Source organism: Prunus persica, chromosome G1, assembly GCF_000346465.2.
Source record: "Prunus persica cultivar Lovell chromosome G1, Prunus_persica_NCBIv2, whole genome shotgun sequence".
Lineage (NCBI taxonomy): Eukaryota > Viridiplantae > Streptophyta > Magnoliopsida > Rosales > Rosaceae > Prunus > Prunus persica.
The window spans coordinates 43,153,389-43,173,446 of NC_034009.1; the positions used below are offsets into that span (position 1 = coordinate 43,153,389).

General features: G+C 37.6%; 3 protein-coding genes across 5 annotated transcripts; all 3 read right to left on the bottom strand.

Moving 5' to 3' along the window:
- Positions 318-5,945, bottom strand: LOC18792593 (zinc-finger homeodomain protein 2). 2 transcript variants are annotated; one of them, XM_020559219.1, is made up of 2 exons: positions 5,930-5,945; positions 318-1,390 (listed from the first exon to the last, which is right to left on the bottom strand). In XM_020559219.1, the coding sequence occupies exon 2, from the start codon at positions 1,349-1,351 to the stop codon at positions 503-505; it is 849 nt and encodes a 282-aa protein (XP_020414808.1). In that variant the 5' UTR covers positions 1,352-1,390; positions 5,930-5,945; the 3' UTR covers positions 318-502. The 2 variants fall into 2 exon arrangements, with proteins under 2 accessions (XP_020414808.1, XP_007222197.1); XM_007222135.2 differs by lacking the exon at positions 5,930-5,945 and adding an exon at positions 1,758-2,006.
- LOC18790365 (serine/threonine-protein kinase-like protein At1g28390) lies at positions 8,587-10,879 on the bottom strand. Its single transcript, XM_020555530.1, has one exon. It carries the CDS (start codon positions 10,396-10,398, stop codon positions 8,863-8,865), a length of 1,536 nt encoding a protein of 511 aa, XP_020411119.1. The 5' UTR covers positions 10,399-10,879; the 3' UTR covers positions 8,587-8,862.
- Positions 16,034-17,373, bottom strand: LOC18788485. Of its 2 annotated transcripts, none has more exons than XM_020556025.1 (2): positions 17,073-17,373; positions 16,034-16,926 (listed from the first exon to the last, which is right to left on the bottom strand). In XM_020556025.1, the coding sequence occupies exons 1-2, from the start codon at positions 17,126-17,128 to the stop codon at positions 16,401-16,403; spliced, it is 582 nt and encodes a 193-aa protein (XP_020411614.1). In that variant the 5' UTR covers positions 17,129-17,373; the 3' UTR covers positions 16,034-16,400. The 2 variants fall into 2 exon arrangements, with proteins under 2 accessions (XP_020411614.1, XP_007223956.1); XM_007223894.2 differs by having other exon boundaries at positions 17,047-17,372.

Sequence of the window (20,058 nt, forward strand, 5' to 3'; positions counted from 1 at the left end):
ACCCTTTATGTTGGTTTTCCTTTTTGTTTCACCAAAAAAAGAAAAAGAGAAAACTCTTACACTTCCATGGAATAAAATGGCAGAGCTGTTTTGGGTTTTTAGGGGTTAGGGCAATGTGCAACATAGGAAGAAGATGCTTAACCAAAATACCCAATTAATTATGAACACCATGATTAACCTTAAGATTAGAATCAGAGCCAGAGATTAATTAGCAAAAACACTGAAGAAGAAGACTTAATTAATTAAAAGTTTAGAACCTGGCGATGAAACCCTAGCTAAGCTAGCTACTAAAATTACCATGAATTAACACTAAATTAAGGAAAACCATTCACACAATAAATTTGCAAGGAGGCTCTCTTTCTTACGTACATGCATGAATGGGTGATGATAATCTAACTGGGTAAACTCAACATACACTGCAACACTCTTCTGAGCTAGCTAGGTAGCTAGCTAAGCTAGCTAATTAGCTATTAAATGAAATTAAAATGGTTAATCAATTAACTTAAGGCCCTAATTTCTTACCGAGGGTGTGCTTGTTGTTGTGCATCCAAACCTTGAGAACCTGTCGCTTCACTCCAGTCTCTCCACAAAACTCCTCCACCGCTGCCTCGTCATGCTTCTGAATCCTCCACCCAACTTTCTCCGCAAACTCCAGCATCTTTTCCTTCTGCTCCTGCGTGAACTTGGTCCGGTGCCTCTTCTTATTTATCCCAAATCCTCCTCCTCCTCCACCGCCACCGCCGCTCGAGCTGGGGTTCGAGACATCCTCACCATCGTCCCTACTATGAGACCCACCGCCACCGCCTGATGCTGCAGGCAAGGTTAGAGTGGGCCTTGCGTGCGGAGAGGTGATCAGGTAGCCAGATGGCGGTGGCGGTGGGCGATAGAAGGCCGAGGAAAATTGGTGCTGGAGGAGGTGGTGGTGGGACCCACCGCTCTGGTGGTAGGGCCCAGTAGTACCACCCTGATGGTGATGAATCAGCTCGCCCTCGGGCTCCTTGCGGTGGAAGTTGCGATGGCAGTTGCAGGCGGCGCATATGAGCGCGTCCATTGTTCCCTCGTCCCCGGCAGCCAGGAACTCGCAGCAGCCGTCGACGGCGTGACCACCGATGCTGACGGCGTGATTCTTGAGGCATTCTCTGTACCTGACCATGGTGGTGAGGGTGGTGGTGGTGTTGGTGATTGCCGCTGTGGCGGTGGGCCCCCTCTTTCTTGCGGTGGAGACGGTGCCCTCCCGGGCTGGCCCCATTTTGGCCCTGGAACTCGCCCCAGCCGAGTCGTAACCTGGGGGCGCCGGCTGCATCTCCATCTCCATCTCCTCCTCGTGCTCTTCGTGCTCCTCAAATTCCATTCTCTCTCTCTCTCTCTCTCTCTCTCTCTCTCTCTCTCTCTTGATTTCTTTGATTGTTTGGTGAGGAAATGAAGAAGTGAAGATCTACATGGTTGCTGAAGAGCCCAAGAAACGGATTATGAAGACGATCAACAGCAAAAAGCTTCTTCCACTGGAGATGGACATTTGTAAATGACTAAGTGCAAAATATTTGTTTGTATTACATCCAAGTGTTGGTTTGTGTTGTGTAACAGTAATATTTAAATCTTAAACTGTTAATTTTTATTTTTATTTTTGGGTTTTTTTTTGTTTGTTTTGAAATGGGTAATACTTTTTTAATTTTTAAAGTTTCTCAGGGAGGAGAAGATAAGAGAGGGGTGGAGAATTGTGGCCATCAATTCCCCTCTATGCATATCATACTCTAAACCTCTCTCTTTCATTTATTTCTTTTTATTTCTTTTTTTTTTAATCCCTAATACTTAACTAGGGTTAATTTTTGAAATCTCTACTTGTTTTGGTGCTTTGCTTCTAACTTTCTTCTTGGCATTTCTTGCTAATTGCATAATGGCATGCACTTTGGTTCTTTTTCTTGTTTTCCTTTTATGTGGAAGCACTACTTTGTTGTGTTTTGTTTCCTTTTTTTCTTTGTGGTAAAAGTGAGATTGGGAATCACTTTCTCAGTAATAGCATGAAAGTAGAAAAGGGAAATGGCAGAGAAAGAGGAAAACCACTTGCCCCAAAAAAATGACATAGTACTAGAAGGGATGATGTTTAGTAAATGGTAGACCTGCTACCCTATATCTAAAAAGCTACTCAAATCGCACCACAGTAAAATTTTCAAAGATTTCCTAAAACGAGTATTTTCGCATAACGACATTTAGTCTTCATTTTGTTACTAGGGATTCAAAATTTAAATCACATGAATAAGAGTTTATTGTATTGTTGAATAGTTAAAAGAAAATAGCAAATTCACAATTAGGTAACTCTGAAGAAGCACATATTAACTTTGATTCACCAAATTTGAATTTAACCAAATTTCTGCATATAATTCGAATTCGAGTTTAGTTTATTTGAAGTCCGTCAAATTCAAATTTTATCTTAAATTCGAATTGAGTATATCAAGTTACCCTCTCGATCTTACCCTACGGACAACTCGTTAGTAAGGTAAACGAAAAATATGCATATCAAACAAGGGAGATTGTTAGGGGACAAATTGATGAATAGGAGTGATGAGGGCAAATCAAATAAGCGATCCAGGCTGGATGGGGATCAAGAGGTGGGGTTGATATATGCTTCAAGAACTGGCAACACAGGTGAGGTAAGCTCATGAGGACACTGATTTTAAACTGTCGGCATTTTTGGGAGCTGCCTACGTGCCCTCCATTTTCAGACATCATGTGTGAGTGTGTGTCTATGTGACGTCTTCTACCCTCAACAACTTTCAACTCAATGGCTTTCAGGATATTCTATCTCAACTTCTCATGGACTTGTTTTCACAGTACCATATACCATATACTCGACCAGGCCGCCATCTCATCTTCATCCAAGTTTCGTTTGAGTGCCATTACTTTTTTGCTTTTTAATTCGGATTTGAAGAGATTTATTTTTCTTTGAGGACTTCTTTATTGCGATGGGACGATAATATATTAAACTCACACACACTAGCTACACATATGCTAGGACTCGAACTCATAACTTTGTCTGAAGAAGAGATATATTTTCTGATTAGTTGTTCATCAATCATATGTATGTGGCCATTGATTAGCTAGTATAAACCTTATCATCGTCGAATATCAAATATCATATGTATGTGGCCATTTATTTGTCTAAGACATTGGTTATGTTTTAGTTCTCCGGTCAAATATCATTTATGAAAAAGTCAATAAAATCGGAAATTGTTTATTAATTTGAGTAACAATATAATCATTTCAATGTTTATGGTAAACATTATATCCGTGTACATGCTTGATCAAAATTACATAATGTTGTGGCTTTCAAATTAGCTAATTTTCCGAAAGGGTGATCTTCAAATTGAGTCCACGGGGTTGGGGAAGTGCCTTTGCTCCCTTTCCCAATCGTTGCCCCAGACAGTGAACTCGTAGACTAGGCTTTGTCCCGAATTTAGAAGAGAATCGCGCTTGCATCGCTTGGCTCTAACTGAGTTGGAAATATGAGGAAGCAGGCAAGCAAGTAGCCCTGTCCTAGAAAACTACGTCGAGGGAAAGATTAAGAGAAAATGAAAGTTAAGAGATAGATAGGCAACTGGAATTAAGCACATGTTAAAAATGAAATAAATTGTCATATAAATTTGAAATGATTTCGATGGTAATTACCTGACTAAACTATTTCTGATTTAACTAATTTTTTGGATAAATAATCATTAAAGTGAACCTAAGAAATAGGCGCTTTTGATGATTAAACCGCAGATCATGTGCAATAACTTCCAATAATCCATCATACTCATAAGATTTCCCTTGAAGAGCACAGATTAATTCATCGTATTGTATATTGATTTTTTCTTCTCTATCTTCAACTTACATAATAATTGTGTATGTTTGAGTCTAAGCAGTGTCAAAATCATGTTATATATGAAGTGATTTCTCACAAATATATAGTATTAGTGGATGGATTAAATTAAACCATGCCATGATGCCATCACAAGGATAAGGAAGAAGCAACTAACTTTGGAGTGTGGATAGTTGGATTGGATTGGATTGGGTTCTGCAGGATTGGACTCGTCAACTGGCCGTTACACACTCACCCTCAGCATGGAGCATTGGAGTATGGAGGACTGATATGTTGGGTTGATGTGGACTTGTCTGCCAGAGTGGGCTCCTTCTACTCTCTACTGGTAGTCTCACACGTGACAGAGATCTTCAGGTCCACACACACACATGAGAGAGTCTAAAGAAAAAGGGAAAAATAGCAACAGATTTGTACAACAAGCACTGTAAATTTGGCCTAAGGTTGATGAATTTTAGTGAATTGTTAAATCATGTAATTAACGGTCCAGTGAATGTTGTCGGATATGGAACAGAAGAAATCACCGTTGGATTTGCAGGTGTACATTATCGGATATTTATGTCTTAAGACATGTGCATGAGCAAAAGAGTGGTGCATTTCCAAATTTTTTTTGAAATACAAGTGATTGTCTAAATTAAAAAGAGAAAGAGGTTTCAAACACGCACGCACACAATTAGAGTGACATGAAGGTTCGAATATGAGATCACTGGTCTGCAAATCTAGATCTTTTTTTACTTTCTAGACCATGTTATTAGCTCCTAATTTTTTTTAATGTGCATATAAAAGTGAAAAAGGATTCTAAAATTCAGTACTAAAATTGGCCTACAAAATAATAGGGGACATTAAATAAACTAGGGTGTCCAAATTTCACTAAAGATTTGTGTACGGAGGAAATGATGCTGAGAATAATATAAGTAGAGCTCAATTTTGTGTGATGTTCTATGTTTTTGTGTTAATTAATGACGCAATGAAACTGATTTAAATTTTAAGTTGTCCTTTTTTGTTTTATTTTGGCAGGTGATGTCATCCAAACGTCATGTGATTCCCTACCTTACCCTCGAATGCCAAAAGCAAAGCCTGCTTGCTTGCTACATGCTAGGCTACTTGCAAATTGCTAATTTGGTTGTGCTTATCTGACGCAACGCCTGTCAGCCACCAGGAAACACCCTCCCACTTCTTTGAACCACTTTTCAACTTTAAGACACTCAACATAAAGAGAGCTTTTGTGTGTTTGGGGTTTATTGGTTACAGTAGTGTTAATAGGAAGGGCCAGACTCACATAATTAGTACTCAAAAACATTGGTGGAGAATGGTAGGGTTAACCGTGGTGCTTCTACTCGTGGCTGGTCTTTAGTCGTTGATGTGTGTGAATTTTATTTTGTAAAATGTATGTTACTTACAAAGAAAGATATACTTTACAACATTCATTATGTGATGAATGTTAGATATATCCCGATAACACAACAAGGTCACATAATGAATGCTATAGACATAATGAGATATACCTCGATGACGCATCAAATTCTCTCATTTATGCATTGTTGTTTTTTGTTTTTTGAGTCTGAATTGCGCCAAAGCCGCCAGCAAAAACAACAAGACAAAACTACAAGCAAGATGCAGGCAAACTAGAACCAAGCCCACAACCAAAAAGAACTAAACTAATTACTGATGGGTGAACTCCGCCGGAGGACAAGGAAGGCCATCAGAAACCAATGGAGCAATGGTCCGTAAACTTGATTTTCCGTTGCGTTTCAGAAATATAATTGGGTCGGGGATTTCGGGTAGAGGTAGATTCTTTTGGATGTTTGTGTAAATTATATTCGTGAGTGAGTGAGTGAGATTTGATATGAGGGAAGAAAGCGGGGAGAAATAGAGCAGCAGCAGGGAAATGAAAGGGACCACAAGGACAGTGACAATGACAAGATAGAGAAAAAGTTGTGGAGGGGTTTGGGGCTTTCTGACCCCCGACCCTTCATTTCCTACATTTCCATCCTTTCTGGCAGCCTTTTCCATATTTTGCTTCTCATAATCCAAACATTGCTATCTTTACCATTCCTATTTCATTATTAAACCTACCTCTCTCTCTCTCTCTCTCTCTCTCTCTCTCTCTCTACTGTCCACTGACGCCCTCTCTCTCTCTCTCTCTGGTGGCCCTCCCTACAGCAACCATTTTAATTCTAAGAGAGTAGCAAACCAGTCCTTTCATTACAAATTCACTCCAAGTCTTCTATGCAAATGATCCCAACTAACACAACAACTAACAGAGCATGTGCTACCAGAAGAAAGAAAAAAAAAAACACTGACATTACATGTGTCTCCGAATGATGCATTTTGTGTTCCATGTAGGTGAGGAGAGGGAGTGAAAGAAGAAGAATTACGGGCATAGATTAGCTTCATGCATGGGTGGTGAGCCCACTGTCTTTCCAATCCCTACCTTATTGGGCTTTTCTATTGTGCTCTTCCCTTGGAAATTGTTTCATATTTTTATAAAAGCAAACATTTGTGCCCTTTAAGGATTTGGGTTTAGCCCATGAAGCCTTTTGGGTGAGTTAAGCCGAGTTAAGAGTTCAAGTTGGGCCTTCATTGATTGAAGTTTCTACAATACTGTTTGAATTACACATTTCATTGGAGATCATTTCATCTTAGTTTGCCATGTTCAATAAATGCTTCATACTTCAACAACGTAAGCATCAAACTCACGGGAAACAAACACCAAGCCATGTGTGATGGTGGGGATGCATCCCTAACACAGATAAAGAAATTAATGGCGTGGGACAATATTCAAGATGGTGACAGGGCTTCAGATGTACCCTTATGGTAAAAATAACCGAACTCATCCGACACTTGTATAATGTCAATTAGCTCTTTGTTTAATGGTTTTTTTTTTTCCTACTTAATATTGAAAAAAGTATTTAAGTTCGAATCCCTTATACTCATTATGAGAAAAATAATTGATGAGTTTATCACTTATATATAGGTCGTGAAAGAAATATAGTGACTGATGGATAACGTCTGAATGTGAGGCTTTCATTAACTGTGTGATAAAACATATGTCAAATGAGTATTACCTTTAGCTAATTATCTTTAGAACCTACAGGTCCTATTATCCAGAAACCACATTTTTTTCTTTTTTTTTCATGAACCTTCTAGCCGACATTGACCTACATGCAATGCAATGATGCAAACTTGAGCAGGAACCACATTTCACATTTGGTTAGATAACCATACGAAAACGAAAACAGAAAAAAGCCAAAAGAGCAATTGCCAATTTGCATTAAAAAGTATCGAATACGGTAGAAGAAGCATTGATTGCAATCAAACCCAACTGACAGACAGAATCTTAAAGATGATCACTGCATTAAAATGTTTTTGGAATTCAGCCCGACCGCAGTAAACCGTGGACCATCAACCGTCCACCATTTGTTAAGTAGAAGACTGAGCATATAAATGGATGACAGCAGCCACAAATCGGGAAACTTTCAAGTGTTTGCACCCTCTTATATAATTTTCCCGGTTTTCCGTTTTCTAGGCACTGACCTAACTTTCCTACTAATCAGTCTTTTTGGTTTTTAAGAAATGTCGACGCATTGATATATACAATGGGATATCTGCCGGCTTTGTATGTTTGTATGTAAAATTCATAAAACGTATTTTCGAAAGAGTACTTTCAAATTTTGGAAAATTAAATTACTCATAGTAGGTTTGGTAATTTAGATGTAGGGTTGAATCAAATACGCAATCTTCGATTTCCAAGAATAGTTCAGCAAATTCCTAAATTCCAGAATTATGACTTAATACGTGTGAGGTATTTGATCCAACGATAAGACATTTCATTTTTCATGCACTCATGCTAGCTAGGAACATATTTTGCAAGTCTGATATGATTTTATTCCATTAATCTTCTATTATTTAGGTCAATTAGAATCCCTTTAGGAGTGCAATCTTAGTGAGGCATATTTTTCAATATCTTTTATTTCTTTCATTAATAATCATGGCTTATCTTTTAAGTAAAATAATCCTTACTTGTTGATTCTTTTTATTTTCCAGTGCATTATTGATCATGTTAACGTGATTTATTTGTGTTTGTTCCTTATAATTTTTTATCAGCCTATTCAACCCCCTCCACACATTTCTTAGCTATCCTACAAGTATTTTCAGGGATTCATTAATATGAAATTGTTGACGATAAGATAAATCAGAAATGCATGAATTTCAAGTGTATCACTATATTTAGTCATTTTAAATTCAAAATATTACATTGTATATAGTTATTCTAAGTTTATATAAAATACATTGTATCTAGGGTTCAAACATTGTCAAAAATTGGTGGTTTAAAAGCACTTTCAGTTGTCAAATTATATGTTAAAGTCTTCTAAAAGCAGTCTCAAATATGTCCTAAACCTTGTGTAGTTGTCACTCCTTAAATAGAAGTTGACACAACCTACAACCAACACATCTAAGTTAACCTACTACCTCTATTCTTCATATAGATAGTTTTGCAACTAGAAATCAATTGCCGTACAAACATATAAGAGCATCTCCAAGGGAGATATCAAATACCAAACATTAAATTTAAATTTGATGGCTAATGTGACAATTTGACATCTTACACAGCTTTACACTCCACTCGATATGTCAAATTAAATTATTATTTTATTACATTTTAGTGTTTATTTATTTTTAATTTAATAATAAAATATTCATTTGGCATCTTTCTTTTGGGATGTCAAAAATAACATCTCAATCTCCAACCTTCATTCCACATCAGTTGGAGTGATGTGAGAAGTTATTTTTAGCAATTAAATATCTATGTGACACTTTTGACACATCAATTCGAGATGCTCTAACAATTTTCTTTGTGGGTCAGAATCAAAATAGAAACATTGTTTATGGGGGTGACCAATATGAGCTTGCCCCAAAAAAACTTACAAATATTTAATTCTACAACATTCCAATCCCCAACAAAATAATCCAAATCCCACTTCTTAATCATCTAATTAACCACTTTGTTACATAGAAACCAGAGGTTTCTGAAGCATCTTCCTCTCGGATTTCTCATCACCCTCCAAACTAATCACCCACTTGGACATATCCAACTCCACCGAATCAACTTCCCTCCCTCCAAACTCAAACACAAATCCTCTTTTTTGATGCCGCACGATCCTTGGACTATTCAACACTCCCGTTGACCTCGACTTGTTCAGCCTCACCACCGAAGGCACCTTCACCGCTACCCCTGCACCCTTCCGCACCTGATTATTACCGCCCCACGCCTTAACCTCATTCACCGACCCAATTGACTTTGACTTCGCCACGCGTCGATCAATCATCTCCTCGCCCTCACCCTCACCCTCGCACTCTGCGCCCAACACACTCGATACCTTCCCGTTCAGCTTCCTCCTGCTCCCTCCTCTCACAAACTTCGCATTTCCAACCTCTTCGTATTCGCGACTTTCACCACGTCGATGCTGATGCTTCCCCTTCTCCACGCGCTTCATGTTCACGCGCCGCTTCAGGCTACTCCAAATGGACGGCGCGTGGATTCTCTTGATCATCACCTTCAGACACTCGACGACCTCGGCCATCGTCGGCCGCTTCTCCGCTGTGGATCTCACGCACTTCGCTGCCAATACCGCCACGTGGCGGATCACGGCGGGGTCAGCCGGAGGTCCAATTCTCTGGTCGCAGATTCCGGCGAAGTCCCCGCGCTTTATGATCGGCACGGCCCAGTCCACCACCGACGGCGGGCTGTAGTTCACGTCAATGGCGTTTCTCCCGCTCAAAATCTCCAGCAAGAGAATTCCGAAGCTGAAGACGTCGCTCTTGGCGCTCAGATCCCCCGGCGCAAGATAGCCCGGGTCGAGGTACCCTAACGTCCCCGCCGGTGGCGTGCACTTTATGCGAACGTCCTCCACGTGTCCCCTCAGCGCCAGCCCTAAGTCGCCGAGCCTCGCGTTCCAGTCCTTGTCGATCAAAACGTTGGACGATTTGATGTCGCGGTGGATGACGGGCGGGCTGGACGAGTGGAGCGCCTGAACCGCTTTTGCCACGTGTAACCCGAACCGGATCCTCCGGGTCCAACCGGGCGGTCTGGAGTTCAAGTGGAGGAGGTCGTAGAGAGAGCCGTTGGGCATGTATTCGACAACGATCAATTTAGTGTCGTTTGCTGAATCGGAGCAGAACCCGATGAGATTTACGAGCCTGGGGTGGTGAACTCTGGAGAGAATCTCGATCTCATTCTCCGCGTTGTGAAGGCTGGCCGACGACGACGTTGTTTGGGAGGATTTGGTTTTTTTAACTGCGGCGACGAGACTGCCGCCGTCGAGAAAGGCCTTGTAGACGCTGCCGTGGCTTCCTTTGCCCAGAAAACTCTCGGCGGCGAAGCCATTTGTTGCGGCGACGAGGTCGTCGTAGTAAAAGTGCCTGATCTTGATCGGCTTGTTATTGGGTTTGGTTTTGTTGGTTTTGGGTTTTCTTCTGCGGTCCCAGTTGTACGGATCGCAGGTTGCGATCGCCGACTCTGCATTGCAAGACAGGTAGCCCATTGAGCTTAGTTTCTCACAGTCAATTAATCGAACACCGAAGAGGCAAAGAGAGGTGGGCTTGGGTGGTCGATTCTGTGGTGGGTTCTTCGAGATGGTGAGAGTAAAGAGAGAGAGATTGAGATTGAAAGGAAAAAGGAGGAGTTAAAGGAAAAGGTGGTAGGGGGAGGTGGTGGTGGAGAGCCGCAAAAGCCATTAGTGCAAAAGAGAGAATGGGGGTTGGTTTTTTTTCTGGGTGCTTAAAGTCTTCTTAAGTGGTGAGGTAATGTATTTTACAGCTTTTATTTCTGTGGTAAAGAAGGGGAAGATGTGAAAACAATCAAAGGTGTGTGCAAAATTTTGAACTTTGGCCAAAGTGGGGTTTTAAAAAAAATCATTTTAAAATTATTATTTTATTGTTTTTTACATGCAGAAGAGTGCAACTTTGATAGGCATTTCTTGGGGTTGTTGGTCTTTAAAGAAATTGGGCCTTGTGGTGGACCCATAAATTTTTTGCTTCATCATCATTGAGAAGTTATATAATACTAATTTATAAAATGGATAAACGATAGTGTTTATTTTCTCTCTTTTTAGAAAATAATATCTATAAATATTTACTTTTATTATAATACGTATACAAAATGTATTACATTCTGCCATAATATTCTATAATCTCTCACAATCATGGCTGTTGCACTTTGATAATCATCAACTTTTATTCAGAGAAACCCTCATCATGAATTGGAATTGGTTTTGTAATTAAGTAATTAACAGATACAATCGAGGAATATATCATTGACTGATAACCCATGAAAGTTGAAAGTTCAAACAAATGCCATCATTTCATTTGAGCATCTTTGTAATTAATGAATTTTGTTGGTGGCAATGGCATTCTTTGGTTTTGTTTGATAGAATATATTATTATAGGCAGGCAGTGACGGATTGTTTTGGAGCTTACTGGGACATAAAAAAATAAACTTCCAAATATATGTGTTCCAATGGATGGCACAAGTGGACCCAGATGTTTTTGTTGGGCATGATCGCTGAGACAAAGCTCACATTGTAATAAATTTTTCTTTACATTAGCGAGTGAGCGAGTGAGCGAGTGAGCGAGTGAGCGAGTGAGCGAGTGACGTGAGTTTGTGCGTGGTAGGTAAAGGGCTGGCGGTGACAAAACGATAGTACAAAGTAGGTTTTTAGGGTTGGAACATGTGCTTTACGTGCACAATTTATGTAAGAGTAGGTAATCAATAACGTAATTCATGGGACAAAGGAGAAAAAAAGTGAAGCAACTTCTATTATCAGCCACCTATTGGGGACGCCGGTGCCCCGTCACCAAGGCGTGCAGTTGAAGAAAACTTACTTATGACATGTATTTCCGTTCTTTACTCGATGAGAGATATGGAAAGAAAGGTTTTTTAGGAGTTATGGTTTCTGAACTTTGTACCCATTTGAGCTTTAGTCTCTCAACTTTCAAAATAGCCTTCACAATCCCTCAACTCTACTTTCGTTTGTAACAAAAGTCTTGAAATAACTTATGTTACTTTTTTCCGTGAAAATGAGGGATAAATTGGTCATTTTAAGTGTTTAGGTAAAAAAAAACAGCAGCCCAGCCTCCTTCCCCAAAGCGACCTCCTGCACCGACGACGATCCCCCAGCCACCTCCAGCCATAAACCCACCCCAAATTGCACGACCCTCCCCTCTCTGTCCCCATGTTTCTGTCACTTTCTCTTTGATAGGATTGTTACCTATGATACCTCACCCAAATCGCCACTGAAGTTGAGAGAGGGAAAGCAAAAATTGAACGAAAAAAGATAGAGAAACTCCTAATCCTATGAGAGAAGAAGACGAAGAGCAGAGAGGGTTGGGGAGTTGAGTTTACCTTTTTTTTTATTTTAGAAAACAAAAAAAAAATGACCGAACACTTAAAAGGACCAATTTGCCCATCATTTTGACTTTAAAAAGTAACAAGTTACTCCATGACTTTGGTTACAAATGAAAGTGACAGCCATTTTGAAACTAAAACTTAAGTGAGTACAAAATTCAGGGAACATAGCTCCTAAAAACCCTAGAAAGAAATGGTGTATACATTTATTTTACATAAGTTTTCTCGCCATTGGTCAAGTGAAAGATGTTGTATGTGACTTCAGATGAGAGTAAGTCAAATGCCCAAATGATGAAGTTGAGTTCTACTAGTTTTGCAATTTCGTTAATGATCAGATTAAATGACTTGTAATTTCCTTATTCTTTTTAAGAAAGAATCTCAAAAGTAATAGTAACTACTTGAATTACAAATTATTATCAAAATATTTATCACTAAGTAAAAACTCCCCAATAATAAATTGCTCTTTCATGGTGAATTAATATTTATACTTATGGTCTTAAGTTCGACTCTCACTTTTTAATATCGCTTTAATAGAAAAAACAATCGACCTCCCTTTTGATAAGGAACTTGGGGGCACTAATTAGAAATTGATTGGATCTTTTTCTATAAAGTGTAGATAAGAACAAAAGAAAAACAGATAAACATAAGCGTGATTGGGAGGGCATTATGCGGTTGGCTTTAACGGCACTCCAAAACGTGGAGTTAAAATACTTTGAGTTTGGGACTTGGGCTGGGTTTTGACCCCGAAGCCATTTGAATTTCACAACCTAACAGCAACAGTACGTTGGACTTCCACTTGAAGACAACCAAACATGGGGAGCATTTGATTTGATTTGATTTTTATTTTTCTATTCTGGAAGATTTGATGGTGCGGGCCATGACATGCATGGTAGACCAAATGGAAAATGCCACGCCATTATTTTCTTCAACTCCCAACTGATCCCACTTCAACTTAGCCACACTTGCAAATCATGATTTTATCTTGACTAGATTTGCCTCCCAATAATGTTCAAATGATTTGTGAGTTTTTGATCTTATCTTATCAAAACTTAGCAGGTGTCAACTTGTAAATCTACCTAAGAAAACAAACAAATGAATACCCATAAATAAAGTAAAATAAATTGAAATTCAAAAGCAAAAATAGGATCATTCCATTCCTGAAATTCAAAAGTAAAGGACTAGCTATATTCCCATTGATCCCTTCACCTCCTACTACTTCTTTCATTTTGCGCAATGTGGTTTGATAATCAAAAATGTCTATCTCTGTAGAAAATCAACCAAATAAAAAATAATTTAGTATTAACTTTATCAAATATTATCTCTAAAGTAAGCGCTTAGTTAAATAATTTTCAATTTCTTTAATTTTTTTTGCATGAAAAGATTAACTCGAAAATGAGCAGTTTTGATTATCATACAATATTGCATAATGAGAAGAGAATGGAGAAGGTATGACAGAAATGTAACAAGCATTCACCTGAAACTCTTGTCCTTGAGCCAAGAAGAATAATAGTTTTCGTCGTCCTTTCGGGCAAGACAGCACAAGATGGTGTTCACATTATGGCTGAAATTAATTAAACGTAGATATCGGTTGGACGAATTTAATTAGACCATAAATTAAGTTGGTCAACTGTCACGCTGACAATGTTGCAAGGAATATATCAAACACCTTTAAAAAACAAAAAACAAAAAACAAACAAAATGGCTGATGGCTAGTTATGTGGCCCATTTTGCAATCATGGACCAATGGTTTCAGGGCCTCGTGTGTCTCAAAAGATGGAGACTGGAATCGAAGAACGACCCATTCCCCAATTTCCATTGTCCAGTTACTACATGTAATGTGTATCATAGATCATGTCACATGATAATGCTACACACACCAAAAATTCTCCCAACACTCTTAAAATCGACTCTACATGAACCTTACACGATTTTATAATATTACGGGACTCACATCACGTGAGAGATTTGAGATAAAGGCCGAGGAACTTTTATTGAGTCTCTAGTACTTTTGATGCACATTATTAAGTGGCATCTTCAAAAAAGAGTTTTGCAGATTGAATATTGCGGGCCTTTATTGACCAAGAGTAAGGGTGGCCTGGCTATAGTAAATTTAACAAGTGGTATGCAGCCCAATAGACTCTAACACAAATTGTCCATGTGACAGGAGTTGCAATTCATATTAACGAGTCATGTTCATGTCAAGAAATAGTCAATTCTAATCCGACGTAGTTGATAAACTGTAAGATTGCAAAAATAAAATAAAAATTCTAGTGAGTCATTTGCAAAAGGGTATAACCGTCGTGAGCATAAAATCTGGATCTTTTACTTTCAATACTAAACCTAGCAGTGGCCAAGCACTAAGAATGGCTGGAAATTTTCGTCATTTTTTTCTTTTTTTAAGTTGGGTTGCTTTATTGGATCGTCATTTCTTTTGACAAGTCTCATAATTGTCATTATGAAAACACGTGTGAATTAGCTATTAGCTATTGACTACTAGTTTCATCATATTGACGATTTAGTGGTATTGAAATTTGCACATGACCATGATGATGAAAATTGTTTCAAGGTGCCATGCCAAGGGGATCCATAACAAATTATCAGTAGGACCACATTATGGAAAATGGTCAATATAGCTGGGGTGACATTTCACTAACGTCCATATAACTGTCTCATAGTAGTTGCAATTACATTCCGTTAATTTAGTTGATAAAAAGAACACGGTGCGTTTGAGTGAGAGTTTTAGATGTTCTCATTTCTTTTTAATTTGCAACTCGCCATTTATTTTTAGATTAAAAACACTTTGTTTCTTTGGGTAAGAGTTATAATTCAGATATGGAGTTTGTATTTCTCTGACTATTGACTTCATCCACCAGATGGTTATAAACCATGCCTTTTTCCAAATCAACTTATTCCAATATTTTTAACTTATCTCTTTGAGGATTATATACCAAAAAAACTAGTTACATATTCTTTTACAACGTGCTAGCATTCTGATCTTTCTCCATGGAATCTGTCAAGCTTTCCAATTAAATCCAGAGAATTCGATATGTTCCTTATACCTTAGCAACTTCGAATCTTTAGATATCCCACTTTGAGTGGAAAAATGTAGGTTCCTTTTGTTTGTTTGTTATTTTTTCTTTTTTCCGAGAGAGAGAGAGAGCTATGTTCTTTTTTTCTTTTTCTTTTTTTTAATTTTTTATAGAATAACGAAGCTACATTTGATTGTACCTATTAATTTGTTTATGGGTTGTGGCATTGTACACACACTACCATTGGGAGTCTAAATTTTACCTCATTTCACCTAATAATTTGTTTATTAATTGTACCTATTAATTTGTTGTAGGTACATTTGATTGTACCTATTTTTATAACTAGGTTTTTTTTTTCACATACTAAACTTACACACACTACACGGATGCTAGAATTCGAACTCAAAATCTTTCTTGAAAATAGCATTTGCTTCATCATTACACTAGTGAATCCTTTGCATGAATCTAAATATTTATATTTCCTATATATAATTAGAATTGGATTACTCGATTAAACAATTACAATGTGTTTAACAAAACCGTAATTGATTTATTTTTATATCAAACAAAACCTAACCTAAGTTTTCTTATATTTCTTTTCAAAATACGATAGAAAATTATACTTGGGGGGTTTTGTTCTATGGTGGTATGGTAGCGAGCTTTTTCCCCGACACGCAAAGCCATAATTCTGACTTCCCATCTCTATTTCCCTCAAGTATAACCGGCCCTCCGATCGGTGAGGTATAAACATGTACACAACTGGTTTATTTATTTTATTTAATTATTTATGCGAACATGTATACAACTGGTTATAAATAACCAAAAGTTTTTTTACTAAAATTAATACATTTCTCAACGAAGCCTAACCGAGTTGAAAATGACATTACATATAAGCGGTCTCGGTTCTGTAGTTATTGCAAATTCCCATACACTAAATTAAACTTGCCACTAGCCTTATACACAACACATATAGACTCTGTACACTGAACCAAATTCTATCTGTAATTATATTTGTATGTTAAAAGAAAGAGGAAAAAAAGAGTGAGAGAGAGAGAGAGAGAGAAGAAAAAAGAAAAAAAGAAAATGGGAAGAGCTAGTGGCAGTCAACCAGTCATTGACTTGAAACCTCATCCAAAAGCTTGTACCTTCTCACCTTGTTCCTAAAGACCTGCCTTGTAATGATCCCATTGTTTAAGTTTGATATGTCCTCTGACCTTGTCCTCCTAATCTTCTCGGCCTCCTTCTGCCCATTTGTGAGGATCCTCTTTCTGGTGGATGGAGATTTTGGAGATGGAGATGGAGATGGAGATGGAGATGCTGATCCAAAACCCTGATGGTTATGATGAAGATCAAGTGGTCTCTGTTTCTTTATAGGGCCACTTGGCTGCAGCTGCATGGTGCCCCTTAGACCCCCATATGAATTACCTCCATGCCCCTGCTTGTTCTGATGATCACTGGTTTTTGATGAGTTCGTTTTCTTGTTGATCTTGGCTGGGTCATGATCTTGGCCCTCTTTTCTGCATGAAGATGAAGAGTTTGAGGAATTTTGGGACTTTTCTTTTGTGTCCTCCTTCTGGGTAAGGCACCAATTGCAAATTCTGTAAGACTCTGCATTTGGGTAAAGATTGCTACAGTACCTGTACATGAAATTGGATCATAAAACTGTCAAAATTGAATTATAAATGAATTTTGATCATAACCCAAAATTTAAAAGAAATTAAAAACATATAAAAAGAGTAGTTTGTGTAATTTGGGACCTGTGCTGAGATCTGAATTGGCAAACCTTGCATTGGAAGAGCTCATAGGAGAAGCCAAAATCCCCACACATGCAGCACTCATGGGTTGGTTGGGCTGCTGCTGCTGCTGCTGCTGTGGTTCCTTTGCTGCTCGTCATCTTCTTGTTTTTGTTGTTCTGTTAATTTCTATTTTCATGCAGAGAGAGAGAGAGAGAGGGATGAGGAAGAGAGAGAGAGAGAGAAGGGGGAAGGTGTGATGAAATAATAGAGATTTTGGTAGGCCGACGGCCACACAACAAAAAGCCACAAAACATGTAAAGGGCTGTTTTATTGGGTTAAATAAATAATTATACATTATATAATAAGAAGAAGAAAAAAAAGCACATCATTTTTTAAAAGAAAAAAAGCCAAAAAAGTCATATAGAGAGGTAGAATATGATTTTTTTTAACGTGGGAAAGGCTTTACTTTCACAAGGCTCCTCCGTTCTGTCACACAACCAATAATTGCCTGACACTTGTCATTCAGTGAAAATTATAATTTGGGCTTGTTTTTAGTTACCTTTTCTGGATTCCGCGGTTAAAAGCCTTCGAATCCATGCGAAGGATAATTGTTTTTGGATTACATTTGGGATGAGATTACAATCAACCTCACTTTCTCGGCTAACGGTAAATAAGTCTCATGTACAAGTCGGACTAATTAGTCCTGGAGGATAAGTTAGTATTTCACATGTATAATATCATGAATATTTATAATAAGTGCACGAATTATACTATTTTACTGCGTTAACTTTTCTATACTTAAATTATAATGTGCGGACAAATAATACTTCATGACAAGACATGTTAGAAATTTTTTCCCAATACGCATGACTAAATTATATTCATACCAAAATCAAATTTGGCCTAGCATCTTTCATTTTAGGAATTGTTGTTATTAATTTCTTATTATGTAAAAATCAAATATTTTGTTGATACCACGTGAGTTTTAAATTCAAAACACGTAAGGAGTGTTAATAATATTTATTTTTTTACTTTTGAATGAAATTATGAGTTCAAATTTTATCGTATTAAAAAGATGACGATGATGGTGGTGATAGAAAGGGTGTAGATTGATTAGCTTCGGGAGGAAATGGGGTTGAAAATGAAAAGGGCAGTTGAATGATATATAAAGTTGATTTAACAGATTCTAGGGTGGTATATGAAGAAAGGTCAATACAATATATAATGAATTCGATCTGGAAGACTGCTGCAAACACTCAACGTTGTCCAGCTGTTATGAAGCATTTAACAATATATATATATACAGAGAGCTTCCATTGAGGGATCCCTCAAATAAGCTTATTTGAGGGACACCCCTTGTAGGCCCCACTCCGGATTGTATTTCACTAATCCAAACCGTCTATTTTATAGATACTCATTCAAAGATCATCTCTACAAAAAATCACTTGAATCCGATATCATTTGACCACTCAATTAAGTTATTGAAATTTTAGCATTTTCTTGAAGCACCGTGTTAATTGATTTTGTAAGACACAATTGGATGTCGAAACGGTTTCCGATTTGTCTAATTTTTTGTAAGGATGATCTATAAATGAAGACCTAAAAAATAAATGGTTTGGATCATTGGGAAAAAAATTGTAGGATACCCTAAAGGGCGTCCCTCAAATAATTTTATTTGAGGGATCCCTCAATAGAAGGGGACTGTATATATATATATATATATATACAGAGAGCTTCCATTGAGGGATCCCTCAAATAAGCTTATTTGAGGGACACCCCTTGTAGGCCCCACTCCGGATTGTATTTCACTAATCCAAACCGTCTATTTTGTAGATACTCATTCAAAGATCATCTCTACAAAAAATCACTTGAATCCGATATCATGTGACCACTCAATTGAGTTATTGAAATTTTAGTACTTTTCTTAAAGCACCGTGTTCATTGATTTTGTAAGACACAATTGGATGTCGAAACGGTTTCCGATTTGTCTAATTTTTTGTAAGGATGATCTATGAATGAATACCTAAAAAATAGATGGTTTCGATTATTGGGAAAAGAATTGTAGGGTACCCTAAAGGGCGTCCCTCAAATAAAATTATTTGAGGGATCCCTCAATAGAAGGGGACTGTATATATATATATATATATATATGTTGAAGCGCTCCTTTGGGGAGGATGAGACACGCTCAAAGTGCTCAAAGTTAAATAGATGGTCAAACTAAAACTACTTTTTAAAATTGTTCAAACCAAATAAAATTCAAGCCCATTGGACTCCATTAATTATATCTAAATTATATTCTATCATGAACATTGGACTCCATTATTGAATTCTTCTTCATTCTTCTGCTGAAATAAAATTCTGGTAGCTACAGATAGTAATCTAGGGTCAAGGTGAGCAAAGAATTTGAGGTAGTTGAGGTTTTAACCCTAAAATTAATTGGTAATATAATTCTTCACTCTTTATAATGATTATAAGCGCTTGTAAAGTTTCTTAATATTTTGAAGTGAGATAATTCTTTACATTCTCACACACTCCTAATATATGACGAAATTTTAAACCTAACGTATGAATAATTTAACTGAGTGACGTTAAACACGTGTGATCATTGTGCTTAACACATATGCAATCCAAACTCTGATATCATCATACCATAAATATAAAAAAGTTGAAACTCTAACCTCAAAATCAATTGACAATTTGAGTTTACACAAGATAGATCATATAATCCACAATCTCCCTATAGCCTCTAAAAAATTCGACAGTAAATTTTTGGACCAAAAAAAAACTAGAAGTAGGTGTATAGATGAATTATATGAGCACATGGCTTGGCATTGCTAGAACACAACCATTAGTGGACCATGCATTGCATTGGGGATGATACTTGAGCTTCTTGGAATCTAAATACAAATCAACGTGTCACTCTCCTGGTCCCCCTTGTCATAAATACATAATTCTTTAGCTGTGCATTATTCAATTCAATAATATATATATATATATATATATATATATACACACACATATACATACATAACA

Bases quoted from the DNA above. Each gene is read 5' to 3' on its own strand.
- LOC18792593 (XM_020559219.1), bottom strand. From the start codon at position 1,351: ATGGAATTTGAGGAGCACGAAGAGCACGAGGAGGAGATGGAGATGGAG.
- LOC18790365 (XM_020555530.1), bottom strand. From the start codon at position 10,398: ATGGGCTACCTGTCTTGCAATGCAGAGTCGGCGATCGCAACCTGCGAT.
- LOC18788485 (XM_007223894.2), bottom strand. From the start codon at position 17,183: ATGACGAGCAGCAAAGGAACCACAGCAGCAGCAGCAGCAGCAGCCCAA. The intron at 16,927-17,046 runs GTCCCAAATTAC...TTTCATGTACAG, and splicing joins CAATTCAGATCTCAGCACAG to GTACTGTAGCAATCTTTACC.